Source organism: Patagioenas fasciata, chromosome 4, assembly GCF_037038585.1.
Source record: "Patagioenas fasciata isolate bPatFas1 chromosome 4, bPatFas1.hap1, whole genome shotgun sequence".
In the NCBI taxonomy this organism is placed as follows: Eukaryota; Metazoa; Chordata; class Aves; order Columbiformes; family Columbidae; genus Patagioenas; species Patagioenas fasciata.
This window is the reverse complement of record NC_092523.1, coordinates 41,406,957-41,432,267: the sequence shown is the minus strand read 5'-3', so window position 1 is coordinate 41,432,267 and position 25,311 is coordinate 41,406,957. Positions and strand designations below refer to the sequence as shown.

At 35.4% G+C, this 25,311-nt stretch overlaps 1 protein-coding gene across 7 annotated transcripts in view; it reads left to right on the top strand.

The window, feature by feature from the left end:
- Positions 1–25,311, top strand: part of PALLD (palladin, cytoskeletal associated protein) — a 194,994-nt gene that overhangs the window by 65,599 nt on the left and 104,084 nt on the right. For 5 of the 7 annotated variants that reach the window (XM_071807715.1, XM_071807714.1, XM_065836814.2 and 2 more), the window contains 8 exons: positions 3,079–3,257; positions 5,528–5,594; positions 6,137–6,242; positions 7,160–7,234; positions 9,359–9,500; positions 9,818–9,841; positions 18,149–18,268; positions 19,041–19,380. In XM_071807715.1, coding sequence (XP_071663816.1) covers positions 3,079–3,257; positions 5,528–5,594; positions 6,137–6,242; positions 7,160–7,234; positions 9,359–9,500; positions 9,818–9,841; positions 18,149–18,268; positions 19,041–19,380 — 1,053 coding nt within the window. The remainder of the gene's footprint in view (positions 1–3,078; positions 3,258–5,527; positions 5,595–6,136; positions 6,243–7,159; positions 7,235–9,358; positions 9,501–9,817; positions 9,842–18,148; positions 18,269–19,040; positions 19,381–25,311) is intronic. The other 2 variants (XM_071807713.1, XM_071807712.1) reach the window with 2 other exon arrangements.

The window sequence follows — 25,311 nt, the reverse complement described above, 5'->3', positions numbered from 1 at the left end:
TTTTTTTGCAAATCATCTACAGTGCATTTGTTCCTCTGTGTTACTGTCAGTGTCCTTTGGGTTGGGTTTGGTTTGGGGTGTTTTGGCTTTCCAGAAGCATTATTGCCTCCTCACAGCTAGATAGTAATCCTCTTATCCCCAAGAGGATCAGTAGACTGGAACAGGCTGGACGTGAGTTAATGCTGCCCTAGTTAGCATAAAGCTGGAATTTTCTTGTAAGACTTGCTTTGTGGCTGTTTTTCTGTACCTAGCCATGAGTCCTGGTTTCTTTGGCTCAATCTCCCTTTGCTAGTGATTTGTTGCTTGCCTTGGTGATCCCTCTGCAGAAAGAAAGAATGCTTCGAAGATCTGTCTTTGAAGCTTTTTTCAGTCCTTAGGAGCAGAAAATCCTCTTATTGTGACTATTCCAAGTGTAATGGCAGTAATCCTGATGGGGCCTGTAGATAACAGTTTTGTGTTCTGTAATAGTCCATCTTGTATAAACGATGGAAAACTAGAATTCAGCCTACTCGGGAAAAAATACTTAATTTAGTTTGACCCCCTTTTTTTTTTTTTTTCCCCATCATAAACTCTCTTGAACTGATTACCAAGTTTTTGCAGGATAAGTATTTCAGTTGAGTATTTTCTCAATCGCTTAATTTTTATGTAATCTCCAAAAAAAATTCACATTAACTAATCCTCTCCTATCAACATGTAGATAGACAAGAAAAAAAAAAAAAAAAAATTAAAAAAGGAAAGAGAATATAACTAAGTCTATGGCAGTATTCTTCATCTCAAATAACTCTGCTCTTGCCCATCATGAAGGTGAGTTCTTTTCACAATAAAGAGTGCAGTTCAACATCAAGCCCATTTCCCATTTATTAAACATCACCTTAATGATGGCTGAGGTAATTTTGTATTGAACTGCTTACTTCCGTGGTTTTGTCTGTGGCGGATGGTTTCTGTGGAAAGTCAGAACTAGTTTCCAGTGGTGTGTCACCAATGTGGTGCAATGAGTCTCAGTCCCAGCCGGTGTTGAGGAATAGTTCCCAGTGCTTGGGGCTGACCGTATCTATGCATGAATTGAGGGGTGGTGACAACTTGTCTCCCTAAGAAAACAGTTTGTTTATTAAATGTCATCTGACAAAAAAAAATACATAGGTTTATATGTTTCTCACAGTTTCTTAAACATTTTGTGAGTATGGAGTTTAAGAGACTGTAGAAAACCATAGAATTTCCATGAATAGGATCTAAGAAAATAATTAGGCTTAGAGGAGAGATTTTCCTTTGCATGATGTTTCTGGAAAGGAAAGAAAAATAGAAGTATATGGTTAAGTACAGCCTTATATTACAGGCTCTTGTCTGTGACTGTCTATAAATTGAATTAACCTCTCTCTTGTGCATATTGTTTAAAGTGTAACTTAGGAAAGGCTACACAAAGGTTAGGACTCTGAAGGCCTAATAAGTAGGGGTAGCAGTGGAGGTCCTCACACTGGGAGAAGGGAGAATGTGTGACAAGAGAGGAAAAGGAGGGAACAGGGGAAAAGAAATGTTAATTTTGGCAGTCGAGCTGGCAGCATGGATTTGTCTCCAAGCCTAATAGTTGTAAAAGTAGGCCAAACGGATCTACACAGTAAACAAATGAAAGTTTGTTAGTTCATTTCAAAAATGATGCTTTCTGTGTGCACTGTCTGGCACAACAGAAAATGGACTTGTAAGTCTTTTAATTACAGAAGACAATTACATATGGTTTTAATACCACTATCAATGTTTTTTTTGTCTTCAGGAATAAAAGGTCTATTGTTCACAAACTCAGAGGGCTTGTGCATGGTTCTGGGTGTTGTTAAAGGGAATTGTCTTATGTATAAATCTCTTAGGTTTCTTTACTATGCATTCTGAAGTAAGCATGAAATTTTACAGTTTTACAATAAAGTTTTTTATTTTTTATTTCTGTTAATTACATGTAGTTTACTAATAAGAGGGAAAAAAAGCAATAAAAGTGAGGCAGTTAATTTTTAAAGAGTCCTCACTGATTGTTATTGCATGGTATCTCTCATCCTGTCGTGTTGCATGTTTTTCCTAAGTAGGTAGGAGGGATTCTGTAACTCTTGGGGTTACTTTGTTTTTGAGGAGCAAGGGAAAGTCACCTGATGGAGGGGGGCGGGGGAGGGAAAAGGGGAAGTTTAGTTCTGAAATATTACTGAAATGTAACTGCAAAATTCTCTCATGAATATGTACAAACTAAAGAAAGAATATCAAATTTTTTAAGGACAGATTTTAAGTATTTTTAAATTATTTTTGAAAATATTGTTATCTTTCAACTTGAATTTCTGTGTTTATACTTATTTATTTGAAAAAATAATCCTTTACTAGAGTAGGAAACTGAAAATGTATAGGAAGAAGAATGAAAGATCACTTTTGAAGCTTGCTGTCAGGAATTACTTATTTTGTCTTTATCCTCACCACAGCAAGATTTGAATTTTGGAGTGGCAGAAGAAGAAAAGCGAAAAGAGGACAGGGAGAGAACATGGAAAAGTACAGATTAGGATTATTTGTGGGATGTTTATTATACACATATATAAAATTCCTGGGGTAGAAAACCAGTTTTTGTTTCTGATCTGAGACAGCAGTAAACCTATTTGAAGTTTAGCAATATGGAACCTGTACCATGGGATTATACGAGGTTGACTGGGCATGACAGACAAAAATCAAACATCCCATGTGGAGAATCAGTGAGTGTTAGGAAGAAGGGAGTAACAAGTTAAACTGAAATGGGTCAGACTGTGATCAAAGCAAGCCAGTACATAAGATATGCAGAAAGCATTAATTCTACCAAAACAGGATAGGAAATAGCTTTAAATTGTAGGTGTGTCCAATTTTCTTAGCATTCAGAAATGTCTCACTACCTTTTAAACGAAGTTTATTCCAGCAAGTTATTTCTTTGCAAATGCCATTAAACACTTCAAAGTAGCATGTACTGATTTCAGTAGCAATTTAGATTTTTGCCGCAGACTGTAATGTCTTCCTGTGTGTGATGAGCCTGAACCAATCTTTTATGTTCTTTTTTTCTTTGTGTTTCTAAATGTGTATGGGCTGCAGATGGTTCTGTGAAGGAAAAGAACTCCAGAATACCCCTGACATTCAGATCCATTCTGGAAGTGGAGGACTCCATTCACTAATTATAGCAGAAGCCTTTGAAGACGATACTGGACGCTACACTTGTTTGGCTTCAAATTCCATTGGTTCAGATAGTACCTCAGCTGAAATATTCATTGAAGGTAAGAGGTGAAATTGTAAGATACTTGACAGGTACAGGAAAAGACAACAAAGCTGAAGTTCGCTTTTGGTTCCGTATGTTAAGATTACATTTGCTTTGGTGGTATTTTTATGGTGTTTTGCTTCTCTTCAATACAACGTGTTTTGAACATCACATCTTATTAATTCAGATATTTCAAGGAACGGCCAAAGAATCAGGGGGTAGACTGCTATTTATATAGGGTACAAGTAAGATAAAGAATGGAAAAAGAGGAACAAGCAAAATTTTTGGTGCATGGTTAGCTTTTAAATAGTACCTCCTGTAAATCAGAGATTTGACTAGTGATATTAACAATGATTTTCATGATAGCAATAATCTCTGTCTCAGTTCTGAACTTCCTCCCAGTGCAATTAATTGTGGCTGCTCTAAATGAGTCTTCTTCAATCTTAGGTAAATGTATTATAATTCTTCATATTTAGTACACTGACTTTAAGTCAGGGTAAAAGTCACTCCTATTGGTTTTGTCCAGAATCAACTGCTAGTAATTGTCAAAATATTTCTTGACTTCAGAGTTAGCCATAATTCCAGTATTATTTTCTCTGAGGAAGGTGAATTACCTGACCATGAGTAAAATTACTAAATTATTTTTTTAGTGGAGGACTGTATTGTAAGCATGATTATACTAAGAGAATACTGATTTTTATTTTATTTCATGCATCTTTCAAACATTTTGGTACTATGTACTCTTTTACCAGTTTTGTAATTCATTGAAATTCATTTAAATGCTTAATTGAAAGCATGAAACACATTAATATAAGAAATGCTTATAATAAATCTGAATAATACCATAGCAAAATCGTTAAATCGCTTTTGATTAGCAAAAGAATAACATCTTCCACTAAAATTAGTTAAATCATTACAGATGTGCATTTATAGGGTTTTTTTAATAATGTTTATTATTCTTGGAAGCTTGTTATCCCACATTAGGATATAATAGCAAAATCCCCAAGACTTTTCTGAATCTTACAGAATCTAGTAAGACTTTTTGTTACAGAGGCAAGCATGATTTCAAAAAAACTCAGGTATAGTACAAATATATAATACTGTGTGAAGTTATAGTAACAGAAGCAACACTAAAAAAGCTAGGTGAAGAAGTACAGTAGATAAAACAATTCCTTTTTTGAGATCTGTCAAAGTCTTACTATGTAGAAGTGCTGTCTTGAAGTTTACAACATGTAAGTTTGAAGGAGAGAGACTGGTTCAAGTCGTTAAGCACCTCCCTGATGATCTTTAAGGGAAAACAGGTTGTCACACAAGTGTCGCTTTGGAGATTAATAACCTTGATGACATTGATGCCTCATCCTTTCTTCCATGCAGCAGGCCCAGCCACACAAGACCAGGAGAAATACTTTCATCTGGACCCACTCACTTGACATTGTTTTTCTGTTTTTACCACTTCTGTGATACTTGTTGCTTTGATTTTTGTAGTCTAAACTTTGTAAATAAATAGGGCACTCGGGTGCCTCGGTCCAAGCTTTGTTTCATTGGAATCAGTCTACACTCTCCTATGTATATTGATTATGAATTGCTTATGTTTTGTATTACAAATACAGTTATGCATATGCATTCACAAATCCTCTGAGGAACTGTAAGTAATGCATAAATGTCTAAAATAAATGTTGTATGTAGTACCAGTTGAGAGCAATAAATTCTTCCATATTTTTTTCTTTAAGTGAATTCAGGGTATTGCCAAACACACACATTATATCAAGATTTCCACTGGCAAGCAATACCAGTACATAAATGTTATGTATAGCCTAATATAAATAGTCTGAATTGTGAAGATCATGGGTAGCAAGTTTAGTCTGAAAATGTCTTTCTCTACTGAGTTGCTCTTACTTATGGTTGGAGATTTGTTATCTGTGTATAAGCCATGTGTTTGCTTAAGTTTTCAGTTTTAACATTCGAGTAACTAAAATTCTATTTTTCCAGTAGAGTAGTAGTAGTCAGCTTTTTTTGTTTTTAATTTATTTTTTGGCCATATTTACTTCTATATGAAGGAAGACAGCTAAGAGCCTAGGGAAAACAGTTTGCAATTAATTTGACAAGATTATAATTTCTGTAACTGTCTAAAGTACAGAGCTACAGTCTTTTATCAGATAAGAAAAACTACTGTAGTTTATTCCAGAGAGTTCTCAACCCTTGAAATGAAATGCAAAAGTAGCAGAGTTCTTTCTTCACTAAAAAATCAGTAGAAGGATATGAGATTATTGAAAATACTTTCTTTTCCAGGTGCCAGTTCCACAGATTCAGAGAGTGAAAGTTTAATTTTCAAATCAAAATCTGGAGCTATGCCACAGTAAGTGTGCAAAGTAGAACCAATGCTGTGCAAATGTTCTTAATAAGGGGCACTGGAAAATCTTTGGTAGTGTCTGAATAAGCATCTGGGGTATATTTGTGTATGTCTTGTCTTTTCTCCTCTTGCATTATATAAATGCATAGTGTTATAGTTGTAGATTGTATAAATGTACTTTTTTGTGTCTGAGAAGTCTGGCCCTATCCTGGCAACTCTTTCATTAATATCAACTTTTCATATTCGGAAGTAACTTCAAGTTAACCAAGTGTTCATCACCCAGCCCTGTGCCTCCAAAAACACATGCAGAGGCCTGCAATTAAAGAAACAAGATACATTTTAATTTGTATCTTGTATCAGTGCTTTTTATTGGGTGTGAAAGTGTAAATTAGCCAAAGATTGTATTCTATTTAAGCTTCCTCCAATGTTGATCTTTTCAGCTGATAATGACATATTTAAAGATGCATAAAATCCAAGGTGGCTTACTGGTTACAAACTAACATATTCTGATTTCAGAGCTTATAAAATGCTTGCTGTTTTCTTTTCAGAGCCCAAAAGAAAACCACCTCTGTTTCCTTGACAATAGGATCTTCTACACCAAAGTCTGGAGTCACCACAGCTGTAATTCAACCTATCTCTGTGCCCAGTCAGCAGGTATTTTTAAACACCATTTTAAAATTTTATTTTCAAATTTGTAAGTCCTGAAAACCTGTCATTTTGAGGAATTATACTATTGAACTATAAACTTCGGTTATTATATTAAGAATGACAGTCTTAAAAAATTAAGTATATATCTCGTGAATGGGGCATAAAAGTAAATACACACATGGATTCTTACACAGTGTGTATCAAAGCATGTGAACAGCTGATAGATCTGTTGATGATGAAAATTACAGAGTATATGGCTTAATAGTTACTTGGTCCAATTCCAGAAGAATGTAATGCAAATAAATGCCTACAATATGTATTTTTTACAAGTTTTAAATTTTGTTCTTAAATTAAACATTGCTGTAATTTCTCTGGGCCTTTTAGAGAAAATTAAATTTTACTGTCTAGAAATTAAAAGTAAAAAATCAATGTTTATCAGTTTGTACTAAGTTTTAATGCCACTGTGGATGACTCAGAGTTTGCATGTAAAACATAAAATACAAATAAAATCTTTCTTAGACTGTACCTGGTAAATTCTTTTCCCTTTCTTTGGCTAACCTTGACAAGCTTTTAGGTACCCGGATTTGTTTATTACTATATCAATCAGGGATGTAATAACAAAACGCTTCAGTGCAAAGGGCCTACTTGAATGATATTAACAGGAGGCAAGCTCTCAAAATACTTAAAGGCAGAGACAGTTGGGTACAAAATTCTCCTGGGAAGCATAGAAGCTTTAGGGCTTGCATTTTCATTTCAGAAATAGAACAGATGTGAAGTAGTGATGTCACTCAAACATGCTAGAACAAGAGCACCATGTTAAGACTCTGCATTTGAAATTTTGAATTATTGCATAGATAAATGCCGGCCATGTTATTGAAACCAACATTCTTTCTATTTTGTAACATTGTTGCACTGCTTTGCAGGCTCAAAGCCCTACTTCATGCCTACACCGTGTGGATGGACCTAAACCTAGCTATTCTGCACCCATATTTACAAAGGTATGTTTTATCCATCATTATTTTTATGTCATAGTCCTATAGTCCAGAAGAAAATATCTAAATTATGCATTCTAATACAGGAATGTTTGATCATGTTAAAGCTTTGAGAGTTTTCATTATCTTTTTCAGTATTAATGACTATCTAAGAAAATACTTCTCCACTGCAACATTTATGTTCTTATGCCTTCTACCCTATTAAAATTGCTAATGGAATTACATGAATATTCTGCATGTGTTTGTCTTATGCCCATGACTGTCCTCCGTTGAGAATTCTTTGTAAAATAAAACTAGCTAGGCACCAATTACACATCATAGTCATGATAAATCCTCATTCACAATAATTCATCTACCGGCAAGAATAAATAACACAGGGTTTTTGACTTAGTGTTAGAAAAAAATCCATGCATGTATGTTACTTTAAAAAGCAGTTCAGATATTCTCCATTGGAATGTCTTGTAAAATGTAAGGCATGGACTGGCTAGAAGGGAAACTTCTCTTCAGTGATTCTTAAGGAAATATTTATGTCAATATCTATTTTCATATTAATTCCAAATGAAACTTTAGAACTAGGAATTAGGTAACAGCAGCAAGAAGGACAGCATATTTCCCTGATTTCCAAAATGCAACTCTAATTGAAAATAATATTTTCATTTTGCCTTCAAACCATCACTTCCATGGCAGTAACTATTATTTAATGACCATTTGTTGACGTCAAAATGAAGAAAATAAGGTATTTCTGGCTGTTACTTCAAAAAGACAGTTGACTAAAAGCTAGTATGAAATAGCAAGTAGTTTTGCCTCGAGATAAGTAAAAGCAAGCCCTGTTCTCCACAACTGTCCAGCCTGGCTCCATCATATCCCTTTCTTATGTCAGAAAAGGTCTGATCACGTCCCCCACAATTCTGTACTGATATTGCTGGTATCACAGGAGAATGAGCAGTGGATGTACAAGAGATTAATGTCATTACAGTGAGGCAGGGAGGCAGGCAACCTCCTAGCATGAGTAGGAAATATTATAGGAGAAATCCAGCCCTTGTTCGGAAACTACCAAAGCAATCAAGACTTCACTGCTCCTTCCCAATCCTCCTGTATCTTCTCCATGAAATCCAAAATTAACTGGCTTAAGCCAGCTGGAACATACCAAGCAACTTTATTTGCAGAAGAAATCAACAAGATATAAATAGCAAAAAATATACTTATCCAGCTCCCTGATGCAAGTTTCTTTCTATACAAACTTCAGGTAACAACCCAAAGCTTTTTAGGTTTCGATGTAACAGAATTCATATGTATTTGATTAACTAGAGATCTACGAATAGTAAGTAGGGGTAATTCTGATCCTAGACCTAACTTCAAGTGCTTTGCTGCAACAAGACCTAAAACTTTATTAATAAACTGGGAAAGGAATGAGACAGCCAGTAAAGTATAACAGAATCTTTGATTCATAATCTTAAGATGGATAACAACGGCAAAAATACTGGCTGTCTCCTGCTGATTCCGTTACTTAAAGTTCTGTACTTCTTTTCTCTCACTGTAGTTCTTCATCAAAGGTTTAGACTCTTCCTGAATTTTTTCAGATGTATACATAATTTATTATAGCCATAATACTCAGAAGCTATCCATACTTAAGCTAATGTATCATAATCATGTTTCGGTTAATCATGTTTCTGTCATCTAATTTTGCCTGGTTGGTTATTAATGGCTCAGAGGAAAAGCAACTCCACGTTCTAGATGTTGACCTGAAAGCGGCTCAGCTACTCTCTCAGGACCAAGTCAACCAATATGTAGCTAGTCGCAGAATTTGCATTTCACTTTGTGGAAGAAGGATGGAAAATGGAAGGTCAGACTGCAACTGTCAGCTTGTGACAGTCAGGAATTAAATACTTCTACACCTTTTCCATCTTTGACCATATTAAGAATGTATTTGAAAATAACCTATTTGGTAATTTTTAACTACTTACTGATATGTTGGATTTAATCAGAGTGAAAATACAGCTCACGGAAAATTTCTATTGCAAAAATGTAATGACACAATAAAATAAAGTTGAAATACAAAGGGAAGAAAAGGCTATTTTTAAGAATGTAAAATGCTCCTGGTTCATTTGAATCATGATTATTACATTTCAGGAGCTACAAAACTCCACAGCATCTGAGGGACAAGTCGTGGTATTGGAATGCAGGGTCAGAGGACACCCTCCCACTCATGTTAAGTGGTTTCGACAGGGCGTTGAAATTCAAGATTCTCCAGACTTCAGAATTCTCCAAAAAAGTAAGGCAATAATCTGAAGTGGCTACGTTTTATATAGGATGGAGAACGATCACAAAATTATTCTGTCAGGGTTGAGTTTTGGATAGATTCTTCTCTTCCTCACATTTCAACAACCATAGTGGCAAGAAGTAATAATTGAACTGCTGCTACCAACAGACAACTTACATCTTCCTTCTTCCGTAATGTGTCTGCAGAGATTCTGTAGTTGTCTACAGTGTTTCAGTATAATATATTCATTCAGTGTACTGTTGTTGATTAATATAATCTCTAATACTATTTTTCTTGTTTGTTTCCCCTCCTTATGATGTGATATGCAGAGCCACGATCTGCAACTGAACCTGGTAAGAGTCATATGAAAAAATAATCTCTTGATTCACTAGCTCTTTGAATTTGTACTGAAGCCATCAATAGAAAAGTCTTTCTGCTGAGCATTGGTAATATGAAACCCCCTTAAAGACAATGTTTCTTTATCACACCTTCCATACTCTACACTGTCCTTTACATCAATTCCTTTATTAGTTAAACAGTAAATTCCATTTAGATTAGCAAGGGGAGTCTCACAGCTTAAACTTGGAAGCAAACTTCATTCTCAGAAAAAGAGCAATTTGCATGCTACTGAGGACAAAGAACAAAGCCCACAAAATTACATTACCCAAACTGTACTCATAAGAGTTTCATAATACCCAACCGCTAAAAGTTAGTTTTGCCAGTCTAGCTTGGCGGATGTGAAGTGTTTTAAATGCAGGAAAAGCTGATCCTCAAAAACAAGGGCACATTGAATTTTGCTAGCCTATTCGCAAGATAAAAGTCCCAGATTTCAGCAAGAAAAAAGTGTTCTTCCAAATGCAGTTTTTCTCTGGCTGTTTCATTTTCCCATTATACATCATTATATGCTGTGGTAGTTTCTTGAATAGTAAGAGGAAGCTAAAGGACTGAGAATGTTTGTTCTTTTCTTTAATTTTCTAAGTCAAACAACATGTAGGAGAGAAGACAGTGATATGGTCTGAGCCTTGCTTTTAGAGGGTGGCTGGTTGTGCTTGAATATGCTTGAATTTAGAGAGAGTTTTAATTATGGAATAGAAAGACAAAATAGAAATATTTTCTGCCTAAGACTTGGGTATTCCCAAAGAGTGCCTACCTTAGTAATGGGGTGATATTTAAAACTTTAGGGGGTTGCACTGACCATCTTTGACTGCAGGGAGAACAGACTAAGCAGCTGAGGGATTCTGGTAAAGTAGAAGTGTATCTCTAAGGATATGGACTAGGAAAAAGCAGTGAAGGGTTAATCCTAGGAGAAAAAGAACTTTCTTTTAGCTTTCATGGAGAAGAGAGGAGGTGAAGAAGGGAAAATACTTCTGCTTTGCTTTGTCAGTTATTCACTGATTTTTCTTACTGCTTCACAAAATTGTTATACACCTATTTTACTTCACGACCATCATACATATACATACACATGTAAACTCCCATGTGCGTGCATGCATGCACACACATGCTTTGTCCTGACAGTTAACATTATTAATTGTGGTGTGCAGCATCACCACCTCCAGTAACAGCCAATGCCCAGAATATATGTGACTGAATGATTTGATTAATGGGGCCTTGAAATATGAGCCATGTGAAAGAAAGAAGAGCACTGGAAAAACAAATAAATCTCTAATGAGGAATTAGAACATGTCCAAGGGCTAACAAATGGGCTATTGGTAGTTTATAATCCAAACTTTAAGTTTTAAAAATTGTAAGTTACAGTACAAAACAGTTTGAAGTGAGTTTCAGTACCATATCAAGCCTTTGGATATTAAAAGAAATAAAGGAGAAGAGATTTGTGTAATATGCAACACAAAATAAGCCTACCAATGGGTTGAATCTTTTCCCACCTTCCTGGAGAAACGTATTTCTTGTCCAGGTAGTAAGATGTTTTCTAGATTTTCTAGATTTAATCTACAAACTCTGTGAGAATAGTACCCAGTATATCTGTCTTACTGTTACTAGAAGCTTGAACTGCATTCACACTCTCCTTTAACACAATAGAAAGGATTTCAAAGGACTGAAACTTTATGCAGTAGTTTCTATGAAGTCTAAATTTCTTTTTATTATCTAATTTGAAACTGTTCTGTCAATACAACAGTCATGAATAATGTTTGTTTATTTTTGTTAACCTGTTTCTAACCCCTTCTCCCTCTTTAGGCAATATAACGTGTATAATACTAGGTGAACAAAATAGTTCAGAGTAGGAATGCAATGTTATCTGGTAGAAAGGAGAAGCACTTGTTCGCTTGAGACAAAAGGTTTCAGTTCTGTTGTATGAATAGTAGAGTACAAAGGAAATCTCTTGCTGCAAATTTTATTTTCATGGACAAGTCAGTAACTTTCACTAGTGCAAGGTTCATATAGCCTATCCGACTGATACCACTGTGGAATAAGTAAGAATATTCATAGTTCACAACATCAACAGTTTACTTTCATAATTACTGCCTGAAATGGGAAATAGAATGTGAGACTCTGAGTTCAAAAAGATCACTACTTTGTCAGCCCTCTCACATGTCTGCACCACCATGCTGATGGTGCTGAATGCTCTCCTTCCCATGTCTGGTTAGCTTGCAGACCCTGGGAGAAGATACCTGAAACCTTCTAAAAAGTATTGGGGAATGGATCCATGCATGAAAGGCGCATTTCTAGAATTTTCACAGGTATAGAAAAGCTATCAAGGTATCTCATAGCGTTCTCAAGGTAGATGGCAAGGCAACTGTAGGAAGGCATCTCAAGATACTCTTTTGGTATCTGTATTGTTGCAGTTTACCAGACGTAACAGTAGCAAATGCCTGACAGCAGTCTGTCCTTTTTTTGTTTCTCATGCTTGTAATTCTGGTGTAATATGTATTTATACACACCTTCCTGCTACCTAAAATGCATGAAAGAGTTTCAGTTTGCTATTTTTATCTCCTGAATTCACTGAATTAAGTACTATCCCTGTAAGATTTGTGCATGTATCAATCCCTGCTAAGCCTTATTAAATAATGTGCAGTGTCTTACACTCCACTAAAATCAATGACAGTACTCTAAGCTGTGTAGGAATTGACTCAGTGCATGCAAAGGAAATGGAAAAGAAGTTTGGGCTAAATGTAAATATTTCTTTTCGGCATAAATGATAAACAGCTGTTTGTGTATTAGTAGTAGTATTTGTAATTAGTAAAACTGTTTTTCAGAATGTCATAAAGGAACTTAAAATTTCTACAATAGAAAGCTGGGTGGGTGCCAGAAACAGAAAAGGTACAGCACTAGTTTTTGATGCAATTTGTACTCTAAGAAGCCAGACAAAACAATACCTGCAGAGGAAATTGTTCATAAGCAGACAGATGTTGTTTAGTGCAGATGGTGAATATGTGTGCAAGATTGATAGGGAAACCAACATGCCTATGCTAGATAAGCATTCAGAACTATGAAAGATGGAAAAATTTTTGAAGTCATGTCTGATTCTACAGCCTCCATGGAGCTTTACATAAATCGTAACAAGCTGGTTGTCAGGCAAAGTCCCATTGTCAATAAACACTTCATGGTGTTCAAAAACAATGGTTATCCTCTGCTAGGTCTGTACTAATGATTTAAAAGAAAAACGCTCCATGAACTCACACAGGTAAGAAATTAAGAAGCAAGGGGAGGGTTTTGGCTACTTTTGTGGGGGACATTGTATCTACCCTAATGTGTTTTGCACTCCTTTTTCTGTCTAGACAGAAATCAGTTTGCATCACAAATCTCTCCCGACTGCTTTGTGAATTAATAGCTAGTCAGATTACTTAAAGCCAACATCACAGTTTGTCAAATTACCTGCTCTGTACTTCTTTCTTGGATGTTTTGACTTTATACTGATTGAATCCTTCAAAGAACAGGCTGCCTGAGAATGAAAAATCCTGTGGAGCCGTTTGCCAGCTCTTGATATTTTGACCATTACTCAGCTGTCTGGAGGCAGCCACAAGCTGTATTGAATTACATTAAAACAATTGTCTAATGGCATGTAAGAAGAAAACTATATGAAGTAATTTTTCTTATATTGCCAGGAAATTGCCACATATACATGCTTTTTTCTTTTTTCCTAAGCACAGTACTGCATATGTTCACCAAAAATATCTCTAAAGATAGTCATCACTTCTCTTGGAGTGTGCTTTCTTGTTCCCTCTTTGGCTGCTGTGTTCCAGAGTTTTGACTCTAGTAGGTAACTGCAAATACATGGCAAATGTTACAGAAATCCTTACTGCCTTCCCACACTAAGAAAATCAGCTTTCTGAGAGCTGATGAAAGTAAAACCACAGAAACTTCAGTAGGTCAGCATGTGTTGGATCCTTGCATTTATTAGTGAATTATGACTGAGTCTGGCTTCTTCTTTTACTGCTGAGAAGTAAAAAAGGTCTTGAAGAGAGCAATCTCCAATGAGCTGTACCTCAAGATGCCAGATGAAGAGAAAAACTGAAAATTAACTTAAATTATCCTTCACTAAAGGGGGTTTGACCAACCAATGCACTGTTGCTTGTCAATCACATTTTCACTAGCACTTTGTGCTCCCAAGGCACCTACAGAATTCTGGTCCTGTCAGTGACCCCATCTGAAGTCTGACTGCTATGACTGTCCTTGTTGTTTGATGCTTCCAAATTCAAAGTACACCTCTGTCATATTTCGTGCTATGTGATTAAGAAAAATAAACAAACAAACAAAACACACACACACAAAAACCCCAGAACAGTTGCTTCTATTTCTCTTTAATTGTAAATATTTAAAGCTTAATAGGGTACATTAATCATCACAGTTACATTGCTGAATACATTGATTTCAGCTTCAATGCATACACCTGACAACTTCAAACTAGCTGGCTTAGGCATCTACAGCATCATAACTGCCTTAGTGTAAGCTTTAGCATAAACTTTTCCTTGACTGTCATAAATGGCTTAATTTCTTCTCAAACCTGAAAACTGTTTTTAAGGATTGAAGTCCATGCTGCAATAGCAGTGTTGCTGTTTATTGTACCTGAACTGCCTAGATAGCAGCTTTGTCAGGTATTGATTACATATGCTGTAACCTAGGTTCTGTGCCCTAAAACTGCATTATATTTCCTAGAATCACATTTGCTATTGTTCAGTTTTCTTCTCAGTGCTGTTTGAGATATCTTCACAGTTCTGTATAACTTTTAAAAACTTGTCTCTTCGTTTCTTGAGTGGCATAAAAGCTGCTAAATAAGCCAGAACTGCTGCCTGACTGGGTAAAGGTAAATTAAATATTTTTTTCATTGTGTTCTTGCAAGTTATCTGTAGGGCAGCAACACTACCATCTGTTATGCTGCTCTGCATATTCAGTTATTCTCTATTTTTACACTTCCTATTCTCCTTATATGTAAGATGTACAGATACTTGAATGAGAAGTTGTTACCTGATGGGCATACTGCTTTGACATTGAACTGTAGTTGAACATCTGATGGCTGGGGGAACAAGAGGGAGAATAAGAGACAAGTTGTCTACAAGATGGCAAGGTTGCGTCTTTTGGGACTTTACCAGGAAATCACGACTGTGACTACTCGCTCTCTTTGTGTAGCAGGAAACTTATGGCTTCAAACCTACATCTATAGAAATATCTCTGTTCATTGCATCATAATGAACAACTGTTAAAATAGACCATACTCATTTCCCAGGACTCTATGTGCATTATAGTGGAGGCAGCTAATGATCACATTTGTAGATGAAGGTGCAGATATAAAACTACTCTACTTTTAATGTAATGTACAGAAACATTCTGAAGTAAACATATTAGCAGTGATGAAATTTGTTAAAATGCAAGAGTTTCTGTCTTACCCAAATTCATTCTTTCTGATAGACTCAAGAACCACAAAGGGAAAGGATTACTCTGTAAAATGTAACCTTTCTTTCTAAATAACTGACAAAATAGTCAAGTACTTGCATGCCTAAGCATTTTACATGTTTCAGTGAACAGAATGCTTTTGTATTCATTTAGTCAAGTGTTAAATATGTTTTAAGGCCCTGAGAACAGCATTTCAGAGCTGCTTTCTGGAACACATTTTTGTGATGAAAATATTTGTCAGCTGATGATTGCCGGGAAGTAGAACAGACATCATTTACTTCAAATCATCAGATTCTACTTAGCACAGTAACAGAAAGAAAAATAATTACATAAGTCAAGATGTAAAACTAGAAAAATACCCAGAGCAGTTTGTGTTATGAAAATCTTAAAAGAACATTTCTTTTGTCAGATTAGTATTTTATTTCTATGCTTTCCACAGTAGTCAGCGTTTTAGGAACGACCTAGAGGTCAGTGATTCTTGGTTTGGGGAGACCAAAACAAATAAAGGCAATGGCAATGTGTTACACATGCTTTTTGCCTGAGCTCCCTTTTGATTAGTTCTTAGGAACTTTTATGTTTTCAGTTTAGCCAGTTTTTTTCATGATTGATCACAAATGTGCTGTAGTTTGCTCATCCAGCTGAGAAAACTGAGTAATTTAAACTCTGATTATCTTCATTACTAATTTATTTTCAATTTCTTTTACAAGGATTACTGCATTTTACCATGTATAATTTTCAAATGTACTGCTTCAGTAAACAAACCACATCATCGTAGAATCCATTAGAATTCTTTTATCACTGAAGAGTGAAGATCAGCTCTTCTCATGTGATCGTTTTACATACTTTAAAACCTGGAAGAACGTTATGCATTAATTCGCTCTGCTGTTTGGAAAATAGGAATTTCACTGGCTGTTTTATTTTGTAGTACCTTTGCCCTGCTTCAAAAAGCAATTCTCAGCATGGTGGGAGTGATTTTTATTTTGCAGTTCTGAAATACCCAGCTTTCAAAATTCTGTTGTTGAATGAGCAGGAAACTAGTGTGCTGCGTGGATCAGGTTTCATCCCCAGAGTCAGTTCAATCCAGGAGTACACACATGTGTTTAACAATATAGCTCCGACTGCTCATGACACACCAAGACTCCAAAAAAAGCTGATCTCAGTAGTTCAAAAACGAGATTGTGTTACCTATTACTTTCTTGATAAGACCTTTCATGAGTCATTAATCTTCATCTGGGTCAGATAAGATCCAACGTGCTTCAGTATTACCAGACATGCCTCTTGCAGCTACACAGAACCACAGAATGACTAGTTTGTGTTGCCAAAAAAAAAAAAAAAAAAAAAAGAAAAACACCAAGCATGTTCTGCTGTCTGAAAAGCAGCTCTGTGCCAGATCTTTGGTTAGTCATTCATTTTTAGCCCATTTCCAGTGCAGAAAGTTTTTGGATACATTGTTGTTTACAATTGGAAAAATTCCCTAACTTTTTTTGTTAACTGACTAAATGAGACAGTGGCCTGCCGTTCCACAATGAAAATTAGGAAAGAAAAAAAACCTGAATTGTTAGAAAATGTTTTTCTTCTTTGAACTAAAAGATGTGAAGCTTACATTACTGAACCTTTTCTAAAGAACAACTTTCTTGTGAAAGTTGTTGGAGTCGGAAGTATTTTTTCTAACTTTTCGGTTTGTTTTTATTAGCAGTATTTTGTGTAATTGTCCAAAACGCAAAATATCCTTTTTTTTTTTTTTCATGAGACTGGATTCTATAAAACTTCCCTGATTTGTTTTTGAGACTAGATAGTGAGGAAAATCAAAAGAAACTCCTAATTAATTAAGGAAACCTACAATGTAACATTGCCCAGGTCTAAAATTATCTAAGTATGTTGCATAAATACTAAAATTATTTAGATTAGCTATATTGTGAACTTTTAAAAATATTAGAATGCCATTACAAGTAGAGATAAAGTGACTTCTTTGAAGAATCTGGAAAAATTATGTGTAGATAATTGAACATGCCGATTATAAATGGATGGCATTAATTTAGAAGACATTACCCCATCTGCAATACCAACAGTCCAGCCTTCATACAACTTTTCTGACTGAGGTCCTGGAATAATCAAAGCATACACTATGGTACATGAAAGTAGAATAAACAGATTTCAAACAGCCACAGAATATGTCTGTGTCACAGCATTTTGAAGAGTTTCTGGGGTTGATGGTTCATCCTATATTTTTAATTTATCCATTCTCACTGCTGTGCAGACAGAGACAGAAATTATCTTCCCAAACTCTGCATAAGAGGAATGTTTATGCATCCAGACTTTTTTAATTCTGGTCGGTTTATACAGAAAAGTTAATTGGAAGAGATGACAAAATACTTTTAGGTTTTACTGGGATTTTGATCTGAAATATGGCATTAAACATATAAAAATTCAGGGAAAGAAGGAATGATGTGGTTTATTTAGAGGCCCAAAAAGAGCTTGCAAGTATTAATTGTGTATGGAAATTAATATGTCCATTTGATTGAATAAGTGCTGTCCTCCACAAAAATGAAGATATTGGGTGTGTAAAATGACTGAACAGACTTGTGACTGCAAAATCACTGTTGAAGACAGGCCGCTTTTGAAAACTTAGCTTGGTGAATTTGCTTGTTTTCGATACAAAGTGATTTTCAGTAGTCATTTATCTTAGAAAAAACTTTTCTGCAGTTCTCCCAACATTGCTTTGCATGAGGAGCACTTCCGGTGTCAATGCAAAAGCATTACATGGTACTTTAATAGTCTGTGATGCAGTTTATTTTTCTGTTTATTTCCAGAAGAGATATGTACCCTTGTAATTGCAGAAACTTTTCCTGAAGATTCAGGCCTTTTCACATGCACAGCAACAAATGAACACGGTTCAGTAACAAGCAGTGCACAGCTAACTGTCTGCTCAGGTATGTGATGAAGGGAAGGAGGAAATTTTAATCATAGATCTTAGATAAATAATTTACCTGTGAAATTATCATCTGTTTCCCTTGTAGAAAAGAGCTGCTGTAAGACAAGGGTTTTGGCAACCTCAGAACTTTCATATATAGCAAATGGAATGTTTTTATTGGCTCACTTCCTAGTATAGTATTTTTTGTTCATGTAAAATACATTTAAGTGTCTTCTACAAGCCTGGCAGATTTTTAAGCAGTGGGGTTCTGAGACTAGATGGCAGCAGAGGCAAAATGAAAGCAGATTAAATCATGCTACCAAAGGTGGCATGTGCCTTTTGTAAAATAAATGTGATGTGGTATGTTTAGATTTGTTATATGTTTACATATATATTGTTGTGGAATGTACTTAACCAGCTGCAATTGCCACGCATCCTTCAGCATTTTTAAATGATTTTTTTTAACGGTGCTGAGACTCCAGCAAGAGGAAATGTTGTTTCAGATGCTGTGGTCCCGTACCACTTACTAATTTCAGTTAGTGGCTGAATTCCTGAAAAATAGTTAGATGGATTCATAAGGTTCCCTATTGTGCCTTTTGCATGCGTCAGAGTCAGAAAGTGAATAGCCAGTCATGTATCTAATTCAGCATAAATTATCAGTAGGAGGTCTGGAAAAATATCTGCACAGAACCGAAGAGATCTCACCTTTAACGAAGTGAAAATATAGCATGTATGTATCATGTACTTTCTCTATGACTTGTTGGAGAGATGTTGTTTTTGATTTCTTTTAGCCAACTCAGAAAGCTCTAGTCATGAATCATTGACAAGAGAACCCAACAGTGATGATTTCAATCATTTCCCACCGCTTCCTCCAGCTGAAATTAGCTCTCTTGAGCTTCCTCCTAAGAAACATACAGAAACTCACCAAGCAAACAACGAGTTGAGATCTGGTCCAACGGCCCTTCAACTACAGCTCAATTCATCTGAGGAAAAAACAAATGGCATCCATCCCATTCATGGAGTAAATGGAATGATTAAACACAAGCCGAATGGTGAGAAATCCACCCCACCTCCAGCTGCCTTGCTTTCACCCACAAAGGAGCCACCACCTGTGCTTGCCAAACCAAAGCTGTGAGTATATATATGTGGTTTTTTTCTTTTTTGGGGGGGCAGTGTTTGTTTCTTATAAACTCTTTTAAATTTGATATTTGTTGAAAGCAAAATTTAGCCCGCAGCAATTTAGTGCTAGACAAATAGTGGACAATGACTGTGCCTGTTTCTTGAATAATCTTCTTACTGTGGTAATTTATGCCTCAAAGAGCTGAATACAAGAACTGTGTTCTTTCTCATGATACTACACCAAAGAGAACTACACTATATATACACCAGATTCTATAGAAAGATTTAAGATAAAGTCACAAAAAATAAATAAGTGACAGTGGCTGTTCCTCTGTGCTTTTTATTCTTAATCACTGTACCTAAATGTCATAGTGGCCTCAGATTCTTGCATGCTATTCCTGTATCAACACTGGCTAGCTACCTTTTCTTCTGAATGTTCTTGGTTTTGTGTAATTAGTGGATATTCATGTGTGTACTGGTTATATTATTTCTTAATTAGGTTTACGTAAAACATGTAACTCATTCTGCTGTCAGATAGATTACAACGGCTCTTTTATAACTAGAAATCTGAAAATGGAGAAAGAAAAAAAAAAAAAACAAGAAGAAAGAAATAAGTGGCAAAAATCATAGTAATATTTTTACCATATGTTAGTGATGATACCTTACGAAAGATACTTACGAAAGAGTGATCTTACGCTGACTGGTAGCTTATAGTTTGATTATAGCATTGTGCAGAGTTGTCTTTTCCATCTCCCTCAAGAATTTTTTGGAGCGTGATGAAGGAACTAAAATGCTATTTTATTTCATTTGCATCAATTATCAGAAGGTATTATTAATTATAAAAATGCATTTGAAAAGTAGCATGAAATATGGTCTTTAAGCTTAGCAAGGTCATTTGCGTCATTACATGTTTTCACAAGATAACTTGCAAAATATAAAAATGCTGTTCTTGTAGCAATCATGTACTCATTTTAAACACACAAAACCACATGCTTGAGGCAGCAAGCCAACAGGGTTCCCTTTCTGCATGTGCCACTTTTTCTGTCTCTTGTTCTTTGTCAATCTAAGCAGTCTCTAACAAATGTAGAAGAGAAGGAGGAATGGAAGAAGTAGAATGACAGAGTGGTGGCAGAATAGCATATATGGTGGTGATTGCATGTATGGGAAGAAGGCTGCTGAGGATGGCAACTTGCAGATGATACATGGTGCAGCATGAGCTGGGTTTCCAGCACATCTGTTGCGAGACCCATTTGTGAAGAAGGGAGATAGTGGCAAATTTCATCCCAGAGCTTTCTTTCCCGGAAGCAAGGTATAAGTGTGTAATGGACTTCCCATTGTATAATGTTCACTGGTACTTGTGCAAAATGTGTTTTGTTTTTAAACATAGAATCTACATATAAACAGAGATTAACATTGTATACAATGATGCGAGAGGGATGCTATTACAAGAATCCTTTCGGTTGCTGATGTCCAAATTGACGACCTTGGAATCCTTAGTGCAATTGGACTTGAGTCCTATATTTTGCCATTAACAATACTTCGTGCACAAGAGACTGATCTTGATCGCAGCCAAGACACATGTTTTGTTTGGACAAAGCCAATGTAAGGCTATGCTGTTGTCAGAAATTGAAATCTTGCCTTCCCATCATCCAAGTGTTTTGCTCCCAAGCATAGGGATGGCAAAAAAAGGGAAAGGGTGCTAATAGGAGGAAGAAAAGAAATGTCTGGCTGCAGAGACTTGAAATCAGCTTTCAGCATTTGGGAAACTGCATCCTGAGTCAAAGCTAACAAAATAATTGCATTAAAATTAGCTGAGTAGTAAAGTAGCTATCTTAACTATGAGAGTGATCTCTTTTGAAGAGATCTATTGAGTTCTATCTGTCCATAGTGTTATTAGTATTTGGTGACAGGGGCGGCATATATTAGCAATGACGTAACAGTAAACATGCTTATTATAACCTCTTTTTTTTAATTCTTTAAACATTTAAATTAATGTTTGCTGTGTAGAAAGCTTGAAGTTTCTGAATATTGTTAGTGAGTTTTAGTTTTGATGAAGACTGACCCTGATTTTAAACTTCCCAAATAACCTTTTCAAGTTTATCTTAACAGGTTTATCTGTGACTTCTCTGAAAATATTTGATGCAGTTAACACTAAGAGCAATTGCAAAGACTTTGGGAATGATAGGCTGGTTTTGTTTTGGTGGTGGTTTGTCATTATTTTTAGTTTAACCAGAAGGAGAGACTGAATACCTTCTTGGAATATTAAATACATTTGCACCTTGGCAATGCAGCTGTAACCAACACCTGTAAATAATGATTTATCACAATTCTGTCCAATACAAGAGCTGGTATGATAGAGAGTTATTGTAGTTGTTTTCAGGCTTGAGAAGTGTTTTTAAAGTCCTACGAAAGGCTCAGTTTGTGGTTTCAGAACTGTATATAATGTCCATGGTTTCAAATGAAGAGCTTCCATCCAAGTGAATTAATATTACTATTATTTTTCCATGTGCCTGTTAAAACAGTATGGTGTTCATGTGGTTACTGGATGTACCTACGTATGTGACGTTAGCTGGCTTTGTATAACAGCATCAGTTCAAAGCTCACAGACTCAATGTGACTACAGTGTGGTCCCAGAACTTCCTGACCAGAGAGCTTCTGTTGAAATGGCTGTGATTTTATCCTCTTTGTGTTGGAGTGTTACTCCAGCCTGTTACATACAACTATCAGAAAGAATATCAGCTCAGCAAGAGTAATTCTCTTCTGTGCTTCTCCCTTGCAGATACAGAGAACAACTGTAGGTATTGATAACCAACTTTCTATAGCTAATCCATTAGCTTAAACTCAAAGGAAGCCAGTAGGAAGTAACATGTGTGACACATCTTTAAAGTTAGCACAGCAATACCTGCCCCGGGAGTATGATCCACCTGATTTTTTTCATTACATTACTGTGAGAAGTAGTATTCTTCATGGGCATGCATCACACATGTTGTGAAGAAGATGAATGGGCAGAATTCCTGAATTCCATCTCACCCAGTTCTCTCTGACGATTTTTTTTTGCAGTGAAAATGAAAGGTGGATATTTATTCTGCAAAAAAATAGCCATTAAAAGTGAAAAGCAGCGAGATATAATTTCTTGCCATTTCTGAAGTTGTTGATAAAACAGTATTTGCTTCAACAGATGTGGCTACATTGTTTCCTGTTTTTTCTGAGATTTTTAGGGTTTTTTAAAGGTCTAAGTTTTTAAAATAATACACAGAGAAAATTAATTATAAATATAATTTAAAAGATATCAAGCAATTTTTTGTAACATTAGTATGAAAAAACTGATATTATAATTAAAATCATTCCTTAAAGATAAGTTAATCCGGTTGATATGCATCAAAGTCACTGCTGTGTGAGTCAATAGAACTTCCTTAACTAAAAACACTCGTATTCATACTGGTCGTGAAAGTTATACTATTTTTTGAACAGAATTATTTGTCACTTCAATCTCCATTCCTCAGAAGCTGAGTTCTCTTTCATGTTTTTTTCTGTTTTGTAATTGACATCTCAGATATTTTTGCAAAGATGCTAGTTCAGCATTTCTAGGATATCTTTTACACCCTTTATTAAAATGTTCATTTCACAACTTTTCACTCATTACTGAAATTATTCTTAACATAATCTTTCTGCTAGCAATTTGCTTAATATTGAACTTATTGTACTTCTAGTCATATACATGCTATGATATTTGTGATGCCTGTGTCCTGCCAGGCATTGGGTTTTAAAGATACTGCAAGAAATTATTATTTTCTTAATAATTGTATTTGATATATGCAAGTAGTAAGTCACTGTTCATATTAGGAAGAGCTGGATAGAAAATGAACATGTGAGAATAACCAACAATCCAATAATTAATGCCTTGGAATATACAAAAGTCAGATATAAATCCATAGTCTGCCTAAGAGAGCCCAGGCCACTGAAGCCCAGAGGACACTTGTGCTTGGAGTTTCGAACACTCCACATTTGTTCTTATGCAGAGCAGCATTCTGTGATGTAGGAAAACTGCTTTCCATCCAGTTCCACTAGTGCATATATGAATGTGATTTGCTTTAGCAGCCCAAATTAGAAAAGACTGACTACAGAAATGCTCAACTCGGATGTTAAACACTGATTTATGTAAGTTGTTGTTTAAAGTTATTGCATCTTCTGATAAAAACCTGAATAGAAAACCATTCTTGCATTGTTTGAATGACACACAGAGCAGAGATGTGCTGCCATTATTTGTATGAAACAAAAAGTAACTGAGGCTTTCCCAACTATGGGAAAGATATTTCAACCTTCTTATATGTGATTCAACAATGAACTATGTCCTAGTCAGTTTTCCATATGTCTCCGAAACTTAAAAGTTAAAAAAAAAACAAAAGCAGCTATTATTAGTTTTGAATTCGAACTGTCAATCAGAACTATGCAGTATATATTCAAGATTTAGTACACTAAAAATGTGTGAAGTGTCAACTTCGATATTACAGAAATATGAAAAGAAAAAGAAAACATTACTATTACCAAAAAAAGGTGACCTTACATAAACAATAATTTAAACCAAAAAGCAATAATTTAAAATTCTATCGAGTTTGAAAATTCACATTACAAATATGTACTCTTACAGAGAAAAGGCACTGGTTAGCATCCACTGTAATACATTCCAATAGAAAAAAGGCTTAAAGTAATTGAGGGTCCCACATTTCATAAGGCTAAAGAGAATTCATAGTTTTAAATATCATTGCACTTTACCTGGAAATTAGCAAGACAATCTTCATTTGCATAAGAAAATTGTGACATGCTTGTTTTGTCTAGGTTTTAGTGATCACAGTAAATGTGTAACTTTGCAGTCATGAACAAAGGTCCATCCAGGTCCTCCCCTTCAGTTTCATCTGCTGTGCTCTTTCGAGGTTGATAAGGACCTTTGGATCCTTATTTTGTTAATAAAGTCTACCCACAACAAAACTTTGATGTAAACATAATTACTACTGTAGAAGAAATAACTAATGCTAACAAAATTTGCTAAAATGTAAAGCAGAATAACTGCACATGAAGCCAATCACTTGATTATAGTACAAGTCCTGATCATTTTCTACATCTCTTTTCACAATTAATATATCAATGGTTCATTTGTAGTGCTTTTGTTTCTCTCTCTTATTTCATACCAGTATTTTTAACAGGATTAGAGATAAGCCAAGGAAAACTTTGTGTAGAATTTCCATTTCAGTAGCTACTGATCAACAAGAACTTCTTGTGCTAAGACTTGGGTTTATGATTTACTAATACTAAATAATGTATAAAAATAGAAGAGGCTTTATGAGAGAATATACTAAGAAACAGGAGTTTGTCTCCATTTTCTCAGGCTATTTTCTTAACATAAAGGTTGCAAATCCTTAGAAGGAACAAAAACTATTCTAATTCCTTGTGGCATTGTATTCAGCTTGTGAACTGAACGCAGTAGCTTAGGTTAGTTTAAACCAAGAAATTAGCTGACTTCCTTAGTGATCTTAGATCACTGTGAAAAACTCTGAGACCACTGGAGGATGGAAGAAAGGAAATAGGAAGTGTTATGAAATAAAGACTGAAAATCGCATTTAGTTATCATGCTCTGTATCTCACTGTTTTAAAGAATGAAGGGAGTTTTTTAGTTTTTACCAAAACAGATAGGTCAGTGGAGCAAAGCCTTTGACCATTTTCTGGTATATTAGATTGATGTTTGCAGGTACGAGAGAGATGAAGTATTATACATGCAATAGGATGTTGCAGGTGTAGAGGCCACTACATATTAAAATATTGTTCAAGGAGACCCAGTGAGAGTACTACAGTAAAAAATATCATTCTCTTCAAATTATAATGATACTGAATCCTAAATCTTCCTACAAATGTTTAAACTGTTCTATATTTATATCTTTATGACTAACA